General features: G+C 38.2%; 1 protein-coding gene across 1 annotated transcript; it reads right to left on the bottom strand.

Annotated features, from left to right (window-relative positions):
- Nucleotides 1-233: 233 nt before the first annotated feature.
- Nucleotides 234-8236, bottom strand: LOC132635992 (LRR receptor-like serine/threonine-protein kinase ERECTA). Its single transcript, XM_060352615.1, has 28 exons — nt 7896-8236; nt 7557-7804; nt 7179-7317; nt 7009-7080; nt 6843-6914; nt 6680-6751; nt 6491-6562; nt 6340-6411; nt 6158-6229; nt 6001-6072; nt 5850-5918; nt 5697-5768; nt 5511-5582; nt 5245-5316; nt 4954-5025; nt 4805-4876; nt 4649-4720; nt 4220-4291; nt 4050-4121; nt 3903-3974; nt 3750-3821; nt 3352-3420; nt 3205-3276; nt 2998-3071; nt 2382-2510; nt 1935-2282; nt 1478-1848; nt 234-1070 (listed from the first exon to the last, which is right to left on the bottom strand). Exons 2-28 carry the CDS (start codon nt 7648-7650, stop codon nt 702-704), a joined length of 2958 nt encoding a protein of 985 aa, XP_060208598.1. The 5' UTR covers nt 7651-7804; nt 7896-8236; the 3' UTR covers nt 234-701.
- Nucleotides 8237-26480: the final 18244 nt, after the last annotated feature.

Genomic DNA, 26480 nt, shown 5'->3' with positions numbered 1-26480 from the left:
GGAATCAACTGCAAACTCTGACCAAATTTATGGGATAACTGAGTGCAGCCTTATCATGCTCATGCAGGAAATGCTTAGCCACTGTATTCTCAAAGCATGCCTCATCAAACAGCAGCATGTCAAGATCAGAATACTAGGGAACCAAATTTCTTACGAGTTTTTATGTTCCATCATGTAACAATATAAAAGATGCTGAATAAATTTATAGTAAGCTTTAATTAATAACCCTGACAGAATCAATAATTAAAATCTTAGTATAATTATTTCAGAGTCAATGTTTCAGAGAAACAGTCCACCAAATTAATGAACCAACAGCAGCAGACTGTCAAACTAAGGTCCACAAATCCATTATTGCTATACACAGATGCATGCAGTGCTAAGGCCACCTCAAAGTGTGAGCCAAAAATCTTACAAACAGTACAGTCCATGCTCAGCCATCAGTGGTCCCAAAACCAATATTAATACTACCTTCCAATTTGGTAAGTGTAAAAGAGTGAAATCTTTATACATGAGTTTGGAGACACACTAGACCTATGTAGTGGAAAAAGCAGCCGGGTCCACTATGCAACTTACTACAACTACCCTACAATAATATTATAATTGGTACTACATTTTTATACAAAATCTCCAGATATTTTGATTCTTCAAGTTTCTTTCCCTTCCAAATTAAAGACCAGCTTCTAACACTCTTAATTAATTTTTCAGCCACTATTCTGGGATATGACCTCTCCAAACTTGAGGAAAAGTTGGGCATCTGAAGTGCTCATTGATGAACAATTCACTAGGTGGGGTGTCTTGAGGTTGACATATTCATCCATGTAGCAAGGTACCTTAGCAGATGGGATTAATGCAGGTAGGGTTGGATTTGGCTGTTTAGTTTCAGCTACGGGTACTAGGCTTTCAAGTACTCTGGCCACCTCATGCATGGTTGGTCTCTCAGCGGGCTGTCTTTTGGAACATAGAAGGGCAAGCTGAAAAACCTTCTTGACATCTCCAAGATCTTTGCATGTGGTTGTGATCTCTGGATCCACTGTTTCCATGACAGCATTATTTGCTGCCTTAGTTAGAATCTGTAAGAAATGCAAAACTGTTGAGGTCATCTGAATCTTTAAATAATATGTATGAATATCATAGCACACGGTCACATAATATTAACTTTCTTGCATCCCGTCAGGCGAATAAGAAGTTACTTGGATTAAGGGGAACATCCGGATCCGCCAGTTAAATTAACGTTAAAACAACAAAAGGTTTTCTATGATTGAAAAAGGGATATGTCAAAGACTTCAAGAGCTTACCATATGGTGTAGATTAGATTCATTATCTACAGCTAATATTAACTTTCTTGCATCCCGTCAGGCGAATAAGAAGTTACTTGGATTAAGGGGAACATCCGGATCCGCCAGTTAAATTAACGTTAAAACAACAAAAGGTTTTCTATGATTGAAAAAGGGATATGTCAAAGACTTCAAGAGCTTACCATATGGTGTAGATTAGATTCATTATCTACCGCTTTCCTTCCAGTGAGCAATTCCAATAGAACAATCCCATAGCTGTACACATCAGACTTCTCTGTTAGGCGAGAAGTGCGAGCATACTCTGGATCAATATAACCAATGGTTCCCATAATGTACGTGGATGTATAGGTCTTTGATGTGCATAAGCTTTTAGCAATGCCAAAATCAGTCAGGTGAGCCTCAAAGTCTTTGTCCAACAAGATATTTGAAGATTTAACATCACGGTGGATTATTCGAGGGCTACAATCATGGTGAAGATATGCAAGCCCTTGAGCTGATCCCAATGCAATTCGAAGGCGAGTACCCCAATCAAGCTTTTTCTTCTTGGTAGGACCTGGAAAAAGATAAAAGAGGAATGATTACTAAACGTTTAACATAAGTTCAATGCACCAATTAACATAACCATTTTGGTTTACTAACCATGGAGCAAATCCCAAAGGCTACCGTTTTCCATGTAGTCATAGAAAAGAAGATGACCAGATGGAGAAAGAGAATATCCTTGGAGGCTGACAAGATTACGATGCTTAATACTCCCAACTGTCTCAAGTTCAGTCTCAAATTCCTTCAAGTATTGTGGGTTGTGAGAGTACAATTTCTTGACAGCTACAGGCTTGCAATTTTTCAGAACACATTTATATACAGTGCTTGATGCTCCACAACCGATTATGTACTTTTCACTCAAGTTCTCAGTCATCCTCATAATGTCCTCATAAACATGAAGTGCCATGTTCATATGAAGGATCACAAGCTTTGGAGATGAGTAATTAACTGTTCATTAAAATCGTTAAATGATCAGTAGGTGGAAATTTCAATAATATTCTGATGACTTTCCATATGACATGCACGTCTCCAACACTAAAATTATACCTGGTTTATCAATAGATCCTTCCATGAAAGGTGCAGGATTCTGTGGACGGCATGCTGCTACCAGTATCATCAGAAGAATCACCAAGGCACCCAAAGCAATACCAAGTATAGCTGCTTTAGAAATTGAAACTGCAATTCTCCAATAAGTTCATTTTTTTCATTAGACAACTGTTAAAAAATTTGTGAACTTAATGTACTGTTTATGCGGATAATGACTAATGTGGTTTCATTTGACAGCTGAAGCATCTTTAGTCAATGCTACTCCAGCAAATGAATATTATTTGTCCAGTGCAATTAATATATTTTTTTTTTTGATGACATGGGAACCCACAGCCGCTACCCTTCGGGTGCGCGCAGGGTAAACCCAGCTCTTGTGCAATAGCTTGCAACCACACATGAGAGGTAACCCGCACTAGGCAAGCCCCGTGCGACGAGCTTTTCCCAGGCAAAATCCCCTGCTATCATAGGCAGGAGGTTTCGAACCTGAGACCTCCATTATGAAAGCCTCATGCTCAACCAACTGAGCAATTAATAAATTTTGCAAGTGTCTAAAGTCAAATAAATTTCAAGAAAAACTTAGTACGTGTCAGAAAGGATGGCTACAGTTTGATCGTACCTCTCTCTGCTGGATGAGATGCATGACAAGGAGAAGTGAGCCAATATCCACACAGATTAGGATTTCCTACGAAGCTTTTTTGTAAACATAATGAAGCAAAAAATTAGAAGCTAAGAACTAAAAACCAATAAATGTTTATGACTGGCGAAAACTTAAGACATGACAAAAGGAAGATCAGTGAGTGTAAATCTTGATATCTCCACTTGCCTATCTGGTGAAAATCTAGAGAAATTATTGCCTGTTGGAATATTCCCTCCCAGATTATTGTATGAGACATTTCTGCCAAGATACAATTGATTAGATTTACAAAAAGTTTGCTCGTAAAGGTGTGTTACTACTAGCCTGAAAACTCACAGGATATTTAGACTGAGGCAACTGGCTAATGACATCACATCTCCAGATAGATTGTTGTTTTCCACCTTCCTGTTCATTATTATATAGAACTAGTCAGGCCTCAAGGAAACAAAGAAGAAAGAAATGCTCCATATGAGTCCCGTGCAATAACACAGTAACACGCAACACTCAGACAACACCAAAGTAATGAACATATGCAGCCAGATCGTATAACCACTAGAAACATTGCTTAGTTTCTTGAGAATGGCATCCAAAAAAAATTAAATTCTAATGTAAAAAACTCCAAAAGTTTACTGTACAGATTATCACCAGCTAAAACTCCATCTTAGTAATAATAAAAAATAAACAACCAACGACTAAAGAGGATGAGAGTCTGAAATTAAATCTAAAGTACTTACAGCAAGTACAGATTTTGAAGCTGGCCAAGTTCTTGAGGTATGGGACCAGAGAGGTGATTACTTGACAGATCACTACAATTAAGAGAGCAGTCAAATTGCTGAAAATCAAGCAACCATAAAGTTTAAATAACTGAATTTAGCAAGGTTCCATACATCTCCATGATGCTCCTTAAATTGCCAAATTCTGCTGGCAAGTATCCATTTATTTCGTTCTTGCTCAGGTTCCTATATCATTCACAAAAGGAATGTAAGTACAACAGATATATAATGGATAACTAACAACCAAATGGCTATACTCACAGTTTAAGAAGATGTTCCAAATCACCGAGGGATGAAGGAATAGAACCATTGATCCTGTTGTTTGATAAGTCCCTAAGCCACCAAATGTAGAAGAGTTCTTAAACTGAGAAAAAGTGCTTTTTCCGCAACCATAATTGCAAGGATAGAAATAAAAAAAAACTTGCGCTTACAATGTATCTAAATTTCCAACACGAGAAAGCTCAATTGGAATTAGGCCTTTGAGGTTGTTGGAGGAGAGATTCCTGAAGAAAAACGAAAAAAGAGACACAGTTAATGCTCAACATATACAGAATAAGATATTGAAATTCACATAACTAGATGCTGCAGAGTATCTAACTAAATAAGTTAATAACTACATAGTTTTTATATTTACACACATAGCTCAAAGCTCTTGACGGTCGACATGATTCTTCATTCATGGATAAGCCAGTAATGATTTGAGGGCAGAATTAATAAAATGATTTTGTGCAATAATACAACGCCAGTAAAAATCAAATATAGAATTGGTAAGGTAAGTTTACAACAGCACGAATGGGTAGCATGATCACTTAGACATAAAGTATTTTTAAAAGACATAAAATCAGAAAGTAAGAACTTACAGATAGGTCATCATTTCCAGCCTCTGAAAGGCAGGTGGAATCGTTCCATTCAATTTGTTTCCATGAACATTGCTGCAACCAAATCAGGAGTCAATAAATTCTCGAACAAGCAAGGTCGTTCATAATTGACACATGTGGGATATGAAAAACACTTACAGACTATTCAAATTGGTACACGAACTAAGATTGGCAGGTATGGGCCCATCAAGGTGATTGTTTGCAACATTTCTGAAACATATCACATAAGTAAATCAAAAATGCTGTTAACAAGTCCAAAGTAGAAGATGAAGAGAAATAGGATTTACAAGTCAAACAATTCTGTTAGCTTTCCAAGCTCCGATGGAATCCATCCAGTAAGCTGGTTATCATTCAATTCCCTGCAAATTACCGTCTTCAAGGTTGAGGAAAGTTTCTCCAATGAAAATTTTCACAAACAGCTTGTGTCAATCAAATCTGTGGCTGCCCAAAAGGCTTACTAACTAAAATCTAGTGTCTTCCAAACAAAGGTTTGTAAATGTTACGCATTCATTTAAAAGGGTCTGACCAGGATGAACTAAACAAAGCCAAAGAAAAATCATTGATAGAAGGATTCATACAGGTAGTGGAGCTTTGTCATATTTCCAAGCTCTGGAGGAATGGAACCAGTTAGCTTGTTCCCATGCAGATACCTGCAATACAAAACAAACTTACAGTACATCAATCCAGTACACAATTTTGGCAGCACAATATGATACAAATTGCTTTTAAAGATAAAAATAGGGTCTTTGCAGAAAGCAAAACCATCAGGTTTCGAGTAACAAATATATCACAAATACGGTGGAATTAAATCCAAGATTTTAAATTTAAATGTTGAAATACTCACAATTTTTCTGTGTAGGTCAAATTCCCAAGAATTGAAGGAATTCGCCCACTCAACATATTGCAGCTCAAGTCCCTGGATATAAAAGGGTCAGAAAAATTTAAACACTAGTTGCATTATTTGTGTTCCAGAAATCTCATTCATGATTCAGTAGCATCAGATTGAGATAACAAGACAGAAAGCACTCACAATACTGCAAGAGCCTGCATCAATCCAATGACGGAAGGGATCTGCCCTGAAAGACGGTTACCTTGCAAAGACCTGGAGTGATGGAAGTTTCGCTTCAAATTTATATATAACCATATAGTCGCTTTGTGATAAAGAGAAGCAGCATAAACTTACAAGGTAGCTACTTGCAGGAAACCAATGTTGAAAGGAATCTCTCCAGTCAACTCATTATAAGACAAATCTCTGACAGCACAAAACAAGGCGTTATGCAACTAAACATAACTAGGAAATAGTCAGACATCATTCATTTGTTTTGGATACTTACAGAACCTGGAAAGCAGTACAGTTGCCAATGTCTTGAGGAATGGAACCAGTCAAACTATTGTTCCGAACATCACTGCCCAAACCAATGAATGATGGTTAATTTTGTCACCGAAAGGAGCTAAAGTATGATCTTAAGATCAAAAATATAAGGAACTTACAAGTACCACAGGCCGGTGAGCTGACACATATCAGGAGAAAGTGATCCTCCCAAGTTGTTACCGCGCAATCCCCTAGTTCATGAATATAATCATACAACAGGAATTTTCATACATGCAAAATGGAAATGTCCTAAGGTATTCTAGAAACTTAGCAGTTGAGGGGCCTGGATTAGAACACTCACAAATACTGCAGGACTTCATTCCAGTATATCAGCCTAGGAATTTCTCCACTCAACTTATTTTGAGCCAGGTCCCTGGAGAAATTTCTTGGATTAAATTGAAATAATCCTTAATCTAACAATATCATGACAAAGCATAAGAGAAGATACTTACAAGACTTTCAAATTTGGGATCTGTGATAATGTTGATGGAATTGGACCAATCAACTGATTATTTTTCAAAATCCTAAGTGCAATTAAGACAAGCATGATTAATTGACAACCTTGGAAAGCAAATAATAGAACACCCAAGACAAAAAAAAAAAAAAAAAAAAAAAAAAAAAAGCAGAGTATCAAAGCTTACAGATATTCCAGCTGCTTAAGTTTTGATATGGAAAAGGGAATATCACCATAAAGCTCATTGAAAGATAAGTCCCTAATAATAAGAAAAAAAATTGGTTATTTTCAAAACAATAACATATGAATGGTCCATCATTTACTTAGTAAGAGAAGCATTTCAGACTTACAAGTTTTTCAGTGCTGAACAGTCACCAATCTCATCTGGTATCTGCCCAGAAAGGTGATTTCCCCTTAAATCACTATTTAGAACAAAAAGTTAATCAGCATAATCCATAAAGTACTATATCAAGATCAAACAAAAAAAAAATGTGAGCAAATGAGAGAAGATTTTACATAGATATTAGGCCTTTGAGCTGTCCTATTGCAGGAGATAACTCCCCATCAAGATTTAAGCTCGAAAGATTACTACAAAATACATAAAAGGACAAAAATCAACAAAAATGATTACAACTTTAAACTAAACAATCCCAAACTTAAGGGGTTAATAAAGGGATATAACTTACAGTGCAACAATATTGAAGGTGACATTGTCACAAGTAACACCTCTCCAGGCACAGTAATCAGATGAAGGAGAGTCTGTCCAGTCATACAACACATTTTCCACGTCTCTAAATGACTTCTTAATCTCCAACAATGCTGAACCTTTTTTTCCAATTATAAAAAACAAACCCCCATAAAAAAAAACCATAATAATGAGACAAAAATAATAAGTAAACCTTAAAAATGACAACTACTAAAAACGTGGGGGATTAATCAAATCATAATAAGGCCAAACACCATATTAAAAAATGATTAAAATAAGGAAATGACCCTTTAACAAAACATTAAAATAATAGAGAGCCCAAAAACACATAAGAAGCAAAATGCTCCACTTAACTCACCATCATCAGACTTCACAGAACCAAAGCTGAAGAACATCAAGAACCCCACAAGAAAAAGCTCAGACAAGAGATTACAACTTTGAAATGCTGCCATGGTTGGTTTTTCTCTAAAGAGAAGTTCTTGTTAACTTACTTAACAAGAAGAGAGCAGCATAAAAGAAGGCAACAGTAGTATCAAGTTACTGTCAAAGCTTAAAAGTGTTTATGATGATGACTAGTGGAGAAGTGAAGGCTTGACTAACTCAGCTCTGCAAAAATGAAATGGAAAGTATGAAAGCCACCTTCTTGGGCTTACCGACATTGATATTTGAGAGAAAGAGGAAGGAGAATAATAATTACTCAGAATTGTGAAGAAGGGAAGAAACAAGTGTTGTAGTGTTCAATCACATCATTCTGGCAGATAGGCCTCACACTAATACAATGGGTATTCAGTTTCCTCCCAATGGCACAGAGAGAGAGAGAGAAATATAAAATGAATAAATGTGAAAAAAGAAAGAGAGAATTATTCGAGAAGATAAAGTTAAAAGAGCTTGTGCCAAGAAGGGTGTCTGCAAAAAATCAGACCTGCAGCATTACAGCTATGGATAGTACTAGTAGTAGTAGTATACCAGTCTCTCTCTCTTTGTCTATGCACTTGCTTTTCAATTACTAGTGCCTTTTTATTGCTACTACATTACACATTACACACACGTATTTGTACAATAAATATAAAGTACTGTAGTTTTTCCTTTTATTTTTTTCATTTTAGTGTGAGATGGTGGAAGCAGAGTTTCTGAAGCTTCACTGTATCATAAGTCGCTGTCTCTGCAAAGAAGGAAAGCCCAAAGGGTTAATCCTTTCCTCAAGTTTGATAACGACAACTCCTCTCTCTTTTAACCTCTTCCCAACCCCCACCCCCATTCCCTACTCCTTTAACCCCACTACCCCCCAACCCCCCTTACATGTGCAGTTATGTACTCACGAGAAATGAGGTTTGGGTTTTTGAGTGGGGTAAGGTGTTGTTTGTTGTGTGTGTGGTGTGGTAGAGGGTGGGGGGGGGGGGGGGGGTCAGGGGCAGAGGTAGCATAGTATTCGGGATTCGATCGAATCCAATAATTTTGGTATAAATTTTGTAATATCTTGAAAAATTCATTGAATATGCATAAATTATTAATTTAGACTCCAGCAACTTAAACGAATTTGAATTCCGAACCACAAGCTTCAAATTCTAGCTCTGCCTCTGACGGGGGTCTCTATAATGTGATTTGCTTATGAAGCCATGGATATTACGAGAAGTAAGGGGTTGTTTGGTAGCTGATTTGAAGATGGGTTATGCAGATATTAAATCTTGTATAAGTAATATCATGTTTGGTAGCTGGTTAGGAGAAAAGTTATTCGTGTATAAAATTATAATATAGTGTTTGGTTTGCAATTTACAAACACGCATAAATAATACAAGTATAAGTTATGAGAGAAATATATATATTAGTTTATGCAGGATAGAAGATAGAGTAACTAATACTTATATGAATATCTAATCTCTGCATAAAATAACATAGATTTCCTCATAATACTCCCTCCGTCCCAAAATAAGTGTTAAGAATTCAAGATAAAATTTGATAAGTGTCTTCAACTATGCCTTAGCATTGAAAAAGTAATCTTTTTTAATATTATTCAATTCTCTAAAAAATATCTATTAAATAGGGATAGTTTAATAAATTTCATATTGTATTTATTGATTTTTTTATAAAAAAAATTATTAATTTTTTAATAAGCGTAATTATTAAAACAGGCATAACTCTAACCAGCTACCAAACATGCTTAATACTCCATATATTATGAGAAATAATGATGGAAGGTGTTAGCTGGGGAAAGAGAAAGATATTTGTTTGTTTTCTTGTTAAGGTAATAACTGTCATATCAACTGTTAAGGTAAAAAAGTAGTTATCACAATTTACACCATTGTGTAATTATTTGATTCATTTACCAATAAACATTATGCAAAGGTGAACGAAGAATTGACAACATGAAGCATAGTGCAAGTGCCTAAGGCATGGTCTGCAGGTGTAATATCACTATGAAATTTAACCAAAAGTTTCCCATATTCAAATAGAGGGACCATACAATAATTTAGTTCAGTTTCTATTGAAAGATTAATACTCTCTCCGTTTAAAAAAGATTATTTAGTTTGACTTGGCATAAAATTTTAAGAAAGAAATAAAGATTTTTGAAATGTGTAGTTTAAAATAAGCCTTAGATATTTGTGTGACTGTAAATCATCTCATAAAGTTAAATTATTTCTAAATATCTAAATGTGTTAATCTTTTTGAGACAAACTAAAACGGAAAATAAGATAAATATTTTTGGGACGGAGAGAGTAGTAGAGATTTTTTTAAGTACTACTCCCTCCGCCCCAACTTGTTTGATACTTTTCGTTTTTCGAGAGTCAAACTTCTTAATTTTGATCGTGTGTTTGAACATAGAATCTTTAAATTTTTTAAAATAAAATTTACATATTTGAAAACTACATAAAAAGTATTATAAGTCACCATAATAATAACTTAAAATATTTAATAGACATATGAAATAATTACGGTAAAAAAATAACATATTTGATTCTCGAAAAGCGAAAAGTGTCAGATAAATTGGGACGGAGGGAGTATATAACATTCGCTTGGCTGTAAAAGAATATTTTACATTATTAAAACACTCAAAGTTATTTACATATACCTGTTTATAAGAAAATATGATTGATAATCTGGAAGCGGAGCAGATTCCTTGCTAAAATATATTACATCGATCTGAGGGGTAGTAAAATTAGCCTATACAAAACATGATATGTCCAAGTTACTCAAGGTGATGCCATTCGAGTTGCCTCAAAGACACTTCAAGAACCATTTCGGGAATTCCAAGTGTGGATGATTGCATGGGAGGATGAAGTGGAGAAAGAGGAGCATCAAGATGGCCAAATGAGTAAAGAGGATGTCTACGCGTGCAAAGAGGGGCTATTACTTAAATGCAAAGCCATCATTTCACAAAAGAAGACCAATCAAACAAGACCCTTTCTTCATTAAGGGCATAATTGTGATAGCTAGATGTCTTCCTCTTTTTCCTAGTATAAGTAGTAGGCTAAACATTTCATTAGACTTAGATTATTTTAATGATTGATATTTTGATACTCTTTTGGGGGTTTGAGTGTTTGAGGGCTTGTTGAAGCCATTGATTGTGCTTGTCACATTGTTGAGAGGATTGGTTGCTTGAGACATTAGTTCCCTTGAGGTCATTCTAAGAGATTAGGTGCTTAATAGTGTGTAATTAGGAGGTCTTAGTTAATTAAAAACTTTGGTTGCATAATTGTGCCTATTTTTGTGTCAATCTATCTATCTTTTTACTTTTCGTCTTAATTTCTTATTTCCGCATATCCGTTATTGTATCACATGGTATCAGAGTTTAGCTTAGGTTTGTTCTATCAAATCTAATCTTGGATTTTGTTACTACAAAAAAAAAAATATATGAAAATATGAAAATCCAAAATTCAGTTTGATTCCTTATTTTGTTGTTGTTTCTAAATCTGAAATTTGAGTCAAATTCGAGTTGGGGTTTGATTTCCACCATTGTTGGGTTGAAGGTTTTGAAGAAATTAAAGAACACCTTTGTCACGACCCAACCAGAGGGGGCCATGACGGACACCCGAAACTAACCTATCGAGCACCTCTGAACATGCATCTCATAATCATCTCTAGGTGGACCACAAAGATAGGTCATGGGTATCATGGTCTATAAGGGCATATGCCACAAGATAACGGCACATTTCTATTATACTCATCATCACAAGCCGACAAGGCCGCCAAAATATCATACAACAATATGAACCGGTAGGGTTATGAAACGTCTAACTATACACATATGTCTACGAGCCTCTACATAGAATACAAGTGACCATAAAGACCAATACCAAATAGACTGCAGCTCCGAAGTAAGTGGAGTGCTCCTGAGAATCCGCTGATAAAGCACCTACGGATTTGATCCATCTCCCTGCCTACCTGCGGGCATGAGCGCAGCGTCCACAAGAAAGGACGTCAGTACGAACAGTGTACTGAGTATGTAAAGCATGAATAACAACATAACAAGAAATATGGAATATAACATAAGATAAGGATAACTTGTATATCTGATTGCCTCTTAAGGCGAATATCATGCATGCTTAGCTTTCTTTAAAAAAACATTTTTCATACATATATAACATAATAGTGCTGCGGAACGTGCAACCCGATCCATAACTATATTATATCATCATCAATTATGTTGGCGCGGAACGAACGACCCGATCCATTTATCCCATATATCCCGCGTCCGGGCATCCCGCGTCCTTGACGATATCATAATATGCCAACTGATCAGGTGATTATGCGTATATAACGCCTCACCTTTCCCCATATCCCATATATACATATATAATATAAGTAGCATGTATGAGAGCCCAAATAAAAGCTACTACTTTATCGGAGTGACGTAAGGTCGGTATCCTCCGATTATATTATGGAACAATCATCATCGCTACATCTCACCTTGAATGGACAAGCAACATAAGGTGAGATCAACAACAATGAATAAAATCAAGAAAATCATGAAATAAGCTCAAGAATCTCATAATAGCATTAAATCCATAAGCTTTGGAATTTCTAGAAATGGGGTCATCATCATCATCATTATCATCTTAGAAAACATCTATCTTTAGTATCATAAGAACTTTGAGAATCCTGAACTTCTAGCTTTTTGGGAATAAGGATATTATGAAAAACATGTATGGGCTCATAAGAAAAGAATCATGCCTCTAGAAAGAAAGGGACTAGCCTTAACATACCTTTTTGATCTCCATAACTACTTAACTCTTATCCTCCTAAGCTTGTAAATCTACATCCAAGAGAATTCATACTATTGTTAGGCTTATCGTTATGTGCTTGTCTTAAGCCTTCAAATTAAATCCCTTTAGAATCTGCCGAAATTCGGGCAGCATCTCCCCTGTATTATCTACTTCCTCCAAATTCCAAAACAACTCCCAAACATCATTAACAACATCAACCATAACGTAATCAAGATACTACATGACAAACGTATACAAATCCGTCGGAAACTTCCTTCGAAAATCAATCCACAAGCCAACAACATTAACATATCTATCTACGACCTTTATGTCATGTTTTCCCTTACTTTAAACCATTAAAATCCTCAAAAGAAACGACTTAATATCAAACTCAAGATGAAAAACATACCTTATAACTTGAAGAACTTCACCTCACACAATTCACCCTAAAGCTTATCCACCACAACATCAATTAGAAGTACGAACAAACTCCTTCCATGAACTAGTTAAGAATTTTATGGCTTGATCTTCTCTTGATTTGATTTGGAATGGTTTGGAGTGTTGGAGAGAGCTCATAGGGTCTAGAAGGTTCGGTTTTGGTGAAAATATGAGCCCCAATGTCGTGGCCCTTCTTTGATTCGTCGAGATTCGTTGTTAATCTTACAAACCCGAGCTTAATTTGATGTAGGAACTCCTAAATTTTCTATATCTTGGTGTAAGAATATTGGATGAATGTTGTGGGAGCTTCTAGAGAAGTGTGGAGATGAGAAATGGTCAAAGATGAGGTGATTTAGGTGACTTAAGGGGTATATATAGTAGTCTAATTCGGTTGGGCTATGGGCCGAAATTGGTGGGCCTTTTTACGTGGCTTCTAGAATTTCCACGTAGGTTCGCGAGCTTCTGGCAATCCGTTTTAAAATGCCCATAACTCCCTACTCCGATGTCGTATTGACAAACAGTTTGTTCCGTTGGAAACTACACTCGACGAACTTTATTTTTGGTTCTTGAAACACCTCAAAACTCCTGATATACCAGGAGATATACCCCTCTGAATTTGGCCCAAAATTTCTGTCCAAAATACTGCCAAATTTTTTCAAATTTTCGACAAACTTATTTTCTTCGATTTGCTTGGTCCTGGAATCTTCCGAAACTTTCCATATATGATATTTATCATTAATTATACTTGATAAGGGTCGTGTCCTTTGGTTCCAAGGTTGTCCTTCCCGGTTACGACTTACGAGATCATAATTCATCCTTTACTTCATTGTTACGTACTTCCCATGACTTGTACCTTTCAAAACTTCACGGGACGTCTCCGATACTCCATTAATACGGTGAAATACGTGGCGTGTTGATGCTATGAAAGTGTGAGGTGTATGTTATATCCCGCATTTTCGCAAATTCGGAAAATTCGAAATAATTGTGACTTGTAAGAGATGAGGTAATATTTTGACTTTGGCTAATATATATGTTATGGTTCATGAAAAATATTGACGCAAAAATATCGAGGAAGGCTAAGGGCAAAAATTGGAATTTTGGAAATTAGTTTCGTGAACTACAAATTATTTAACTAAGTAATTGGGCGAGGAAAAAAAAGTCACAAAATTAGAGGCCCATTTTAAGGGGGGTGGCCGGCCAAGGCCAAAGAAATGGGCCAAGCCCATGTATTAAATCAATTCAAGACTTGTAAATAAATTAGTCAAGGGTCATTGTAAATTACCATTCACTTTAGAATCTTCAAGAACAAAACAAAAAGAGAGTGAGAGCAAAAAAAGAAGCCAAGGGTTCGACTACAAAAAAAAAAAAAAAGAAAAAAAAAAAGGAATTGTTGCCCACAAATCTTTGATGCAAAATAAAAACTAAATTCTTCTTGAATCTCTATTAAGTGGGAACCCCTCTTCATTGTGATACAAAGTTGGAAGCAAAAGAGTACTTTTTTTTTTTACAAAGAGGAGAAATTGGAAAAAGGTAAGAATTTTACTCTTTTTATCTTGGAAGAATTATATATATATATATATGTTGTAGTATGTGGGAATGAATTTAGAGTATGAGAATTTTGTGTCATGGGTGTGTGTGTGTGTGGCCGAAAATGGGTGTGATGGAGAGAAATGATTAAAATTTTATTTATTATGTTAATTGTGTTGTAATGGCCTTTTTATGCAAATGGAAGAATTCTAGTTTAAGTTGACATGAAAATTGTTGCCAAGTTGTTATGGGAAATTTTGTGATTTTATTGTAAATTTATGTAATTATGGAAATGAAGTTGTTAAGGTGTAAATTGTGGTTGTTGTTGATGAAATGGGAAGATGAAAAATGTGTTGTGAATGTTGTGTCAAAGGTTGGAGATTTCGGATGAATTCTAGTCTTGGTGGGATTTTTGAATATTTTGTAGAATGGTATGAAATGCTTTTGAATGATCTTGAATTGTTAATGAATGTGTAAGTGTCGATATATGCTTGAAAAATTCGTAGTTGAATTGAATGTCGATGAATTATGTTGAAAGGAAGGCTACTAGTGTTGGAATGCAATTTTGATTGGTTTTTGATGTTATTGGGTTGGTTGTCGGTATTGTTGGTATGGTTGTTGATGAATTTGGCCGAGTTTAATTCTCGGGGATGTTGAATTTACAGGGGAGGTGCTGCCGAAATTTCGGTAGACAAATACTAATTAGAATTAAAAATTCTAAGTACTAGTAGCTAATTTTTGAGTAATTGATAACATTATTGTAGATATTGGAGAGCCCGAGACCTGAATCGGGATTTGTTGGCAAGCGATTGGGATTTGGTAGTGAGCGATCGAGGTACGTAAGGCTTAGCGTTCTTCCTTTTGGCATGACCCTTATGAAATAAATGAATAATATATTTATGTATGTTCCAAAGAAAATTCTACTCTTAGAGCCACTAGGATGGCCTATGTCTTTGATTTCCATGAACCATTGCATATGACTTGTCACATACTTATGATGTTTGAAATTTTAGTCGGTACGCTTCCGGATATGGTTTGGAAAATATTTGATATGGCCTAAGTTTGGATATGTATATTCTAGAGATGTGCATATGATTTTAAGGCTCCATTTGAAGTACTCTATAAGCTTGTTTGAAAGCTTCTTAAAAATAAATGATACTAAATTTTCAAGAAAATGACCTATGAAGTGATTTCGAAAGTTTGGAAATTTAAAAGCTCGCAACTTTTGTATAATGATTCCGATGGACTCTATACTTACTTTGAGCCTTATGCTATCAGTGTATATATTTATTCGTCGAGTCTTGGAATTTATTTACGTGTATGCATATGGTTTCCGCACTACTCCGCTCGTGCCTATTACTATGATATCGTTCGCCGGATCCCGGGCCGGTTTTGTGGTCGTGCGCACTATGTGATATTCGACAGTATGATGTGTTACGGTTCCCGAGGCCTCGCCATAGGGTCGGGTTCCGCTTATATACGGCGTTATGATGTGATATGATATATGACATGTTTTGGCGTTGTGATACGTTATGATGACATTGTTACACCTCGGAAAAATTTTCGTTCGTGCACAGTGAATTGACTGACGAAGGACAATTACGAGTATTGAACTAATGATGTATTAATGACATTTTGGAGAAGAATTATAATGACCCTTATATTGGTAATGAAGTTCCAAGTAAGTTTCAAGAAGGACCCATAAGCCAAATATGGGCATAAGCCATCCAAAAGGGCGAGTTAAGGAAACATTTTCGGATGATCTGGTTTGGAGGGGCCAAAACGTTATTATAAATTTGGAATATGGGAAAACCACCACAGGATGAAAGTTGTAGATAATTGAAAGAGATTTCCAACCATAGGTCGTGGGCCCTCACAGAATATCGGGATCAAAAGTTATGACCATTCTATGATAGACTATTTGGGCAGTATCACGTTCTGTCACACTTTGCGGCGCAACATGCGGTCGCAAGTTCGACATGCGGTTCCGCAGTTCAACCGCAAAGTGTGCCAGTGAGAGTTGGTCAGCTGGCATGTTTTGCGACCCAACATGCGGCTCGCAGGCATGCTTTGCGTCTCGCAAAGCGTGCCGCATGTCGTGTCAGTCCAGAATCTTCTGGACCATTATATATAGAACCAATTTCGTTTCTAACTCATTTTTTCACCATTTTTGGTCAAGAAACTATAGAATACTCTCTCCACTCTTCATCCACAAGAAAGATCAAAGGAAACCAAGATTAACAACAACAAATTCATGAACCCAAGTGTGTGAAACTCAAGTAGGATTCATCTTCTTCAAGAAAATCCTAAGGAAGGTGAAGAAGGGTTTTGGTGATAAAGGGAGGATTCAACCCTAAGCTTGTTCCACCATCATCTAAGGTATGTTTCATGGTTTTATTGTGTTGTTTAAGGTATTGAAAAGCTAAGATACTTGGATTGTAGAAAAGCATGGAAAATGAGTTTTGGAAGGATGAGTAGTGTCACCAATGAATGGTAATTGAAAGAAACCATGAACGTTGATATGTTGTGATCAGTATGTTATAAATGATGTTTAGACCATGAAATTAGTGTGATGTATGAGGAAAATGTGACGATAAGCTAAAACCACTAAATGTGGAGAAATTGGAGGAAATTGGTGGATTTTGCTAAATGTATATAAATGATGATTGTTGGTTTCTATATTGTGATTATGGTTGCGAATGTTTGGGAGCTGAAATAAAATACGGGAAAAGTAGTATAAATAAAGGAAGTGCTGCCCAATTTTCTCTAGAATTAGTAGTGCGTTCTTATGGTTGATTGACTAATGTTAGTACAAATCCTCTTTTGAAGGTAGAGACGCGACATTGAAGAAGAATAAGCGAACACTAGATTGATTAAACGAGAAAGGTATGTGAGGCTAGTCCTTTCTTTCTATGGCATGAATCCGATGGTATGATTCTCCTTTCTCTACATGAATTTCTACATATAACCTGAAAAGTTAAAAGTCTATGATCATGAATAGCTATATGAGATAAGAGATATGTTATGAGTCCAATGATGATAAGTTTAAGTCTAAAGACTCTAGAGTCCATGTGATGAAGTTCCTATAACGCTAATGATGTCGTATGTTGTATACACTCACCTCATACATTGTTCCCTCCGAGGTGAGGCAGAATACCATTAAGTTAAGTATATCATGTATTGTATACACTCACCTTATGTATTGTCCCTTCAAGGTGAGGCAGAACACTATTAAGTTACAGATGTCTGTTATGGCATACACTCACCTTATACACTTCTTCCTTCATGGTGAGGCGGGATACTTATAGATGTCCATAATGAAATCGGGGGACCACGACCTTACGTCACCCCGATAAAGTATAGTTGTCCTTGAGTCCTTATGCATGTATTATGATGAGTATACTACGATGAGCATATTATGATGAGCATATTACACCGTGCCTATATGGCCGGGTAGACACCGCTAAGGCGGGCGGACATACACACTACTATAGTGGGCAACTTATACCCCGGACGCGGGAGGCCTGGACGCAGGCTAATGATTATCACACCGAACCTACATGGACGGGCAGCTTATACTTATACATTTATGCATATATGATATGATGACGAGCATGAGTAAGTCAGCATGATTTATTTATTTTATGATTCACAGTCAGTTACAGATTGTTCCTCATGTGATGCCTCCCCATTCCATTGATGCTTCATTACTGCTTATGCCTCCCATACTCAGTACAATGTTCGTACTGACGTCATTTTTCTTTGGACGATGTGTTCATGCCCACAGGTAGACAGGAAGGAGAGCTTGACCCAGATTCGTAGTAGCTGTCAGCTGATTTGCGAGCACTCAATTGTTCCGGAGGTGCTTATGATTATCTTTTGTGTATACATTAATGTATATGTATTTTGGGCATGACGGGGTCTTGTCCCGTCCTTATGTTTAGTACTCCAGTAGAGGCTCGTAGATACGCAGTGTGGGTTAGATGGTCTCACGAGATGCTATTTAGTATATATGTTATTTTGATGGCCGAGAGGCATATATATATATATATATATATATATATATATATATATATATATATATATATATATATATATATATATATATATATATATATCTATATATATATATAAGTATTTATGTTTTATATGAAATATGATTTTCCTACGATTTGAGTATAAACGTGATAGAAGAGCATTAAATGAGTATGATGAGACATAGAACGAGTGGTGCTCGGTGGTTAGCCCCGGGTACCCGTCGCGGCCCCTAGCTGGGTCGTGACAGACATGATATGTTCGGGGTTTGTACGAAGATCTGAAACTTTCTGGAGTATGATGTGTTGTGGCGCCAGCGTCGGAGTGGCGACCACGTTCCTGAGCCTTATGCACGATTTTTATTTGCATGATATATATATGTGTGTGTCTTCTGCACAGATTTTGATATATTCTTCGGTATCCATATTCTGCACTCCTCACTTTGGTTATGATTCTGACTTCAGTATTTCATGCTTTACATACTCAGTACATATTTCGTACTGACTCCCTTTTTTCGGGGGCTGCGTTTCATGCCCGCAGGTACGGACGTTCATTTTGGAGATCCCCCAGTATAGGATACTTCCTCTGCCACTTGGATCACTCCTTTTGATTCGGAGCTTATATTTTGGTACATATCTTCTGTTATACACATTTTGTATATATGACTATGTGGGTACGGCGGGGCCCTGTCCCGTTATATGTTCTGTCATGTTTTGTAGAGGCCTATAGTCATGTATGTGGGTCATGGGTCATGTTTGTTTGTTTGTGATTATGATTTGCGTCTTAATGCGGCCCCGTTTACGATTATGGCCAAAACGGCCTATTTGTCTGTATATGTGTATATATATCTGGCGATGTGTATTCCGCCAACCTATCGGATTTGGATATGATGTTTCTGTACGGGCGACCGCTTAAGATGATATTTGCTTTCAGTATCTGCTTAAATTAACGTATGTTAAGTTTGATTAAGAATTTGATATGTCAATTCGGTATGTAAGTCTGTTTGGGTGCCCAAGTAGGGCACCAATCGCGGCCCACGGCGCTGGGTCATGACAGAAGTGGTATCAGAGCGGTTTGTCCTCGGAATGTCTACAGGTCGTGTCTAGTAGAGTCTTGTTTATCGGTGTGTTGTGCACCACATCTATAAACAGGAGGCTACAGGACATTTAGGGTGTTACCTTTATTTGAATCTTAGATCATGCGATAGAGCTCTGCTATTAGGATGACTCTTTTCTGACCGACTGTTATATTTTTCAGTGATGCCTCCAAAGAAGGCGACGGCTGCCTAGAAGGGAAAAGCAGTGGCAGGAGAGACCAGCCAGGCACAGAGAGCTACTCGGACTCGTACTCAGACTATGTCTGATACTACGCCGCAGTCAGCGAACTCAGCTTCACCATCATCATCAGAGGAGCCTGGAGCAGCTTCACCATTAGCTCCAGAGACTCTAGCGCCTGAGCCTCCATCTCCTCAGCCAGGGGCGGAGGACAGGGCGATGAGAGAGGCCGTGCAGTTATTGACGACACTAGTAGCAGGTCAGGCTCGCAGACGCGGGCTAGGAGGTGATGATATGGACATACGTGACAGTCTGAGGGTTCAGGATTTCTTGACTTGTGGTCCCCCCAGAGTTTTACGGGTCAAATCCCGATGAGGACCCCCAGGATTTCATCCGACAGATGCAGCGCTCGTTGAGACTGGTCAGGGCTTCTGAGACCGAGTCTGTCGAGTTAGCTTCACACAGATTGCGGGATGTTGCGATCAATTGGTACGAGTCACGGGAGCTGTCCAGAGGTGAGGATGCTCCACCGGCCGTATGGGATGAGTTTGTAGCCGCCTTTCTCAACCACTTTCTGCCTCCAGAGTTGCGGCGGGCGAGAGTTGATAGATTTCTACAGCTGCGGTAGAGAGGCAGGAGTGTCCGAGAGTACAGCTTGGAGTTTGATTCTCTAGCTAGATATGCACCTGCCATAGTGGCTGAGATGCCTGATCGGATGCACCGGTTTGTGATAGGATTGAATCGCTATTTGATTGACAGCTGTATGGCGATGGCATCACAGACAGGTATGGACATTGCCCGGTTACAGGCTTATGCGCAAGGGATGGAGGACCGACATAGAGAGGACCAGTCGGGTAGAGATCGTGACAGGAGGCCGCCCAAGCGGGCCAGGTCAGCTGGGTATTCTGGAGAGTCTAGAGGCGGGCAGCCTCAGCAGCAGCAGCGGTCTAGTAGATATCCTCCTCCGTCAGGCCGGAGTATACAGTCTACAGGTAGACGGTTTGGCGGGGCGGGGCAGTCTGGAGCAGGCCAGAGTTCCAGAGCCTCAGGTTCTCAGACGAGCAGAGGTCCCAGTCAGTCTAGGCCACCCCTACCCCGGTGTTGTTATTGTGGGAGGTCGCACCCAGGAGAGTGTTACAGGGCCACAGATGCCTATTTTTCTTGTGGCCGTCAGGGCCATATTATAAGGGACTGTCCGTTGGCGGGTGGTTCTGGTGGTGCAGCTCAGTCGATGGGATCAGCTGCTGGTTCGTCTTCTACTCCTTCAGCTATACGCCCTGCGGGGCGAGGTATGTCAGCACCAGCGAGCCGCGGTAGAGGCCGTGGCGGGGTTTCGGATTCCAGCGGTCCTTCGAACCGCATATATGCATTGGCCAGCCGACAGGATCAGGAGGCGTCGCCAAATGTTGTTACAGGTACATTACTGGTTTTCTCTCGAGCTGTCTATGCATTGATTGATCCAGGGTCTACCTTATCATATATTTCTCCCCTAGTCGCTAACAAAATTGGGATAACACCAGAACCTATAGAACCGTTCGAGGTAGCTACGCCGGTTGGGGATTTTATTATAGCGAGGCAGGTATATAGAGATTGTTCTTTAATTATATGTGGCCGTTGCACTAAAGCTGATTTGGTTGAATTAGATATGATGGAATTTGATGTTATTATGGGTATGGACTGGTTAGCCTCCTGTTATGCTAATGTTGATTGCCAGAATAAGGTAGTTCGCTTCCAGTTTCCAGGGGAACCGGTTATAGAATGGGCAGGAAATACAGCATCGCCGAGAGGTAAGTTTATTTCATACCTCAAGGCTAAGAAGATGATCCAGAAAGGGTATATCTATCATTTGGTTCGAGTGCATGATACTAAAGCAGAAACACCTACTCTTCAGTCAGTTCCGGTTGTTAATGAATTTCCAGATGTGTTTCCGGACGATCTTCCAGGTCTTCCCCCTGAGCGGGAGATAGATTTCACGATAGATGTGTTGCCAGACACTCAGCCTATATCTATCCCTCCTTACAGAATGGCACCTGCAGAATTGAAAGAGTTGAAAGAGTAGCTGAAAGATCTATTAGAAAAAGGCTTCATCAGACCCAATACGTCTCCCTGGGGAGCGCCGGTATTGTTTGTAAGATAGAAAGACGGGTCGCTGCGGATGTTTATTGATTACAGACAGCTGAATAAGGTGACTATTAAGAATAAATATCCCCTTCCCCGGATTGATGATTTATTTGATCAGTTGCAGGGTGCTAAATATTTTTCGAAGATAGATTTGCGTTCGGGCTATCATCAGGTACGGGTACGAGAGACAGACATTCCAAAGACTGCTTTCAGGACCCGGTACGGGCATTATGAGTTCAGAGTGATGTCTTTTGGGCTAACTAATGCCCCAACAGTGTTTATGGATTTGATGAATCGGGTATTCAGGCCGTTCCTCGACATGTTCGTGATTGTGTTTATTGATTATATTCTGGTTTATTCGCGATCAGCAGAGGAACATTCAGATCATCTGAGGACCGTACTTGGCACACTGCGGCAACAGAAATTATATGCTAAATTCTCCAAATGTGAATTCTGGTTAACTTCAGTTGCATTCTTGGGGCATATCGTTGGAGCAGATGGTATTCGGGTCGACACACAGAAGATCGAGGCTGTACAGAATTGGCCTAGGCCCACGACACCGACTGAGGTACGCAGTTTTCTGGGATTGGCCGGATATTGCAGGAGGTTTGTGGAAAAATTTTCTTCTATTGCGGCACCATTAACAAAGTTAACTTATAAGGCAGCAAAATTTCAGTGGACCGATGCTTGTGAACGCAACTTCCAGTTATTGAAGGAAGAATTTATTACAGCTCCGGTTCTAGCCCTTCCCGAGGGCCCAGACGGGTATGTTATTTATTGTGATGCTTCTGGTATTGGAATAGGTTGTGTACTGGTGCAGCACGGTCGAGTTATAGCCTATGCTTCCCGGCAGCTCACACTACACGAGAGAAATTATCCCACCTATGATCTGGAATTAGCCGCGGTGATTCATGCTTTGAAGATATGGCGACATTACTTATATGGGGTCCATGTTGATATTTATACGGATCACAAAAGCCTTCAGTATATTTTTAAGCAAAAGGAACTGAATTTGCGGCAAAGAAGATGGCTCGAATTATTGAAAGATTATGACGTCGATATTTTGTATCATCCTAGAAAAGGTAATGTTGTGGCAGATGCACTTAGCCGCAAATCTGTGGGCAGTTTGACCGACGTGCAGCCAGAGAAGAAGGAATTAGTTCGTGGAATTCATCAGTTAGCCAGCCTTGGAGTCCGTTTGGCCGATTCTGGAGATATTGGGGTTTCTGTCCGAGAGGTTGCCGAATCATTGATAACAGAAGAGGTAAAACAGCGTCAGTTCGAGGATCCTATTCTGGTACAGTACAGAGATGTGACCCTTAATAAAGAAAAGACTCAGTTTGAAATTTCACCTGACGGGGTATTATTATACAGAGGCAGATTATGCGTGCCGGACGTTGCAGGGCTGCGACGACAGATTATGGGAAAGACACATTATGCTCGGTATTCTGTTCATCCTGGATCCACTAAAATGTACCATGATCTCAGATGTTTATATTGGTGGGACGGTATGAAAAGAGATATTGCAGAATTCGTTGCTCAGTGCCCGAACTGCCATCAAGTTAAGATCGAGCATCAAAAGCCCGGCGGGTTATTGCAGGAAATAGAAATCCCAGCTTGGAAATGGGAAATAATTAATATGGATTTCATTACAGGCTTACCGCGCACTCCACGCAGGTATGATTCTATTTGGGTTATTGTTGATAGACTGGCGAAATCAGCCCATTTTCTTCCGGTCAGGACTACTTATTCGGCTGAGGATTATGCCAGATTGTATATTAAAGAGATAGTAAGGCTTCACGGAGTTCCTATATCTATTATAACCGACAGAGGTGCTCAGTTTACAACAAATTTCTGGAGGTCATTTCAGGAGGGATTAGGGACTCAGGTGAGTCTTAGCACAGCATTCCATCCTCAGTCCGATGGACAGGCCGAGTGTACTATTCAGACACTGTAAGATATGCTACGGGCCTGTGTTATTGATTTCAGAGGTAGTTGGGATGATCATTTGCCGCTCATTGAATTTGCCTATAATAATAGTTATCATTCCAGCATCCATATGGCACCGTATGAAGCCTTATATGGCAGAAAGTGCAGATCTCCGATTGGTTGGTTCGATATGGGTGAAACTAAGTTGATCGGGCCAGATGTGATCCAGCAAGCACTTGATAAGGTAAAACTCATTCGGGAACGGTTATTAGCAGCTCAGAGTCGACAGAAATCATATGCAAATAAACGACGTCGACCGTTAGAGTTCCAGATTGGTGACTGGGTATTTCTGAAAGTTTCGCCTATGAAAGGTGTAATGAGATTCGGCAGAAAAGGAAAGCTCAGTCTGCGATATATTGGGCCTTATCAGATTATTCGGAAGATAGGCGAGGTCGCCTACGAGCTAGACTTACCATCCGATCTGGAGGCAGTACATCCGGTATTTCATGAGTCAATGCTCCGTAAATGTATTGGTGATCCTTCCAGAGTGTTCCCCATAGAAGATATTCAGGTAACAGAGGAATTGTCTTATGAAGAACAACCCGTAACTATTCTGGATCGTCAGGTGAGGAGACTACGCACCAAAGATGTACCCTCTGTTAAGGTCTTGTGGCGAAACAATAATAGAGAAGAAATGACCTGGGAAGCGGAGGACGAGATGAAAAAGAAGTACCCTCACCTGTTTCCTATGCCTTCAGGTAATCTAAATTCCATATTTGGTTATGTTGATTAATGAATGATTTATATGCGCTGCCCATATAAATAACCTCCCCCAAAGTGTTTATAAGACTTATAAGGCTAATTTAACATTCGAGGACGAATGTTCTAAAGGGGGGGAGGATGTTATATCCCGCATTTTCACATATTCAGAAAATTCGAAATAATTGTGACTTGTAAGAGATGAGGTAATATTTTGACTTTGGCTAATATATATGTTATGGTTCATGAAAAATATTGACGCGAAAATATCGAGGAAGGCTAAGGGAAAAAATTGAAATTTTGGAAATTAATTTCGTGAACTACAAATTATTTAACCAAATAATTGGGCTAGGAAAAAAAAAGTCACAAATTTAGAGGCCCATTTTAAGGGGGGTGGCCGGCCAAGGCCAAAGAAATGGGCCAAGCCCATGTATTAAATCAATTCAAGACTTGTAAATAAATTAGTCAAGGGCCATTGTAAATTACCATTCACTTTAGAATCTTCAAGAACAAAACAAAAAGAGAGTGAGAGCAAAAAAAGAAGCCAAGGGTTCGACTACAAAAAAAAAAAAAAAAAAAAAAGGAATTGTTGCCCACAAATCTTTGATGCAAAACAAAAACTAAATTCTTCTTGAATCTCTATTAAGTGGGAAACCCTCTTCATTGTGATACAAAGTTGGAAGCAAAAGAGTACTTTTTTTTTTTACAAAGAGGAGAAATTGGAAAAAGGTAAGAATTTTACTCTTTTTATCTTGGAAGAATTATATATATATATATATATATATATATGTTGTAGTATGTGGGAATGAATTTAGAGTATGAGAATTTTGTGTCATGGGTGTGTGTGTGTGTGGCCGAAAATGGGTGTGATGGAGAGAAATGATTAAAATTTTATTTATTATGTTAATTGTGTTGTAATGGCCTTTTTATGCAAATGGAAGAATTCTAGTTTAAGTTGACATGAAAATTGTTGCCAAGTTGTTATGGGAAATTTTGTGATTTTATTGTAAATTTATGTAATTATGGAAATGAAGTTGTTAAGGTGTAAATTGTGGTTGTTGTTGATGAAATGGGAAGATGAAAAATGTGTTGTGAATGTTGTGTCAAAGGTTGGAGATTTCGGATGAATTCTAGTCTTGGTGGGATTTTTGAATATTTTGTAGAATGGTATGAAATGCTTTTGAATGATCTTGAATTGTTAATGAATGTGTAAGTGTCGATATATGCTTGAAAAATTCGTAGTTGAATTGAATGTCGATGAATTATGTTGAAAGGAAGGCTACTAGTGTTGGAATGCAATTTTGATTGGTTTTTGATGTTATTGGGTTGGTTGTCGGTATTGTTGGTATGGTTGTTGATGAATTTGGCCGAGTTTAATTCTAGGGGATGTTGAATTTACAGGGGAGGTGCTGCCGAAATTTCGGTAGACAAATACTAATTAGAATTAAAAATTCTAAGTACTAGTAGCTAATTTTTGAGTAATTGATAACATTATTGTAGATATTGGAGAGCCCGAGACCTGAGTCGGGATTTGTTGGCAAGCGATTAGGATTTGGTAGTGAGCGATCGAGGTACGTAAGGCTTAGCGTTCTTCCTTTTGGCATGACCCTTATGAAATAAATGAATAATATATTTATGTATGTTCCAAAGAAAATTCTACTCTTAGAGCCACTAGGATGGCCTATGTCTTTGATTTCCATGAACCATTGCATATGACTTGTCACATACTTATGATGTTTGAAATTGTAGTCGGTACGCTTCCGGATATGGTTTGGAAAATATTTGATATGGCCTAAGTTTGGATATGTATATTCTAGAGATGTGCATATGATTTTAAGGCTCCATTTGAAGTACTCTATAAGCTTGTTTGAAATCTTCTTAAAAATAAATGATACTAAATTTTCAAGAAAATGACCTATGAAGTGATTTCGAAAGTTTGGAAATTTAAAAGCTCGCAGCTTTTGTATAATGATTCCGATGGACTCTATACTTACTTTG

The sequence above is a fragment of the Lycium barbarum genome, chromosome 4, assembly GCF_019175385.1.
Source record: "Lycium barbarum isolate Lr01 chromosome 4, ASM1917538v2, whole genome shotgun sequence".
NCBI lineage: Eukaryota > Viridiplantae > Streptophyta > Magnoliopsida > Solanales > Solanaceae > Lycium > Lycium barbarum.
The sequence above is the reverse complement of the archived record's forward strand: the minus strand, read 5'-3'. Positions and strand labels throughout refer to the sequence as shown.

Excerpts from the sequence above, each read along its gene's own strand:
- LOC132635992 (XM_060352615.1), bottom strand. The coding sequence starts at position 7,650 with ATGGCAGCATTTCAAAGTTGTAATCTCTTGTCTGAGCTTTTTCTTGTG. Across the intron at positions 4,721-4,804 it reads TGTACCAATTTGAATAGTCT|CAATGTTCATGGAAACAAAT; the intron begins GTAAGTGTTTTT and ends ATTTGGTTGCAG. Across the intron at positions 4,292-4,648 it reads CTGGAAATGATGACCTATCT|GAATCTCTCCTCCAACAACC; the intron begins GTAAGTTCTTAC and ends GTTTTTCTTCAG.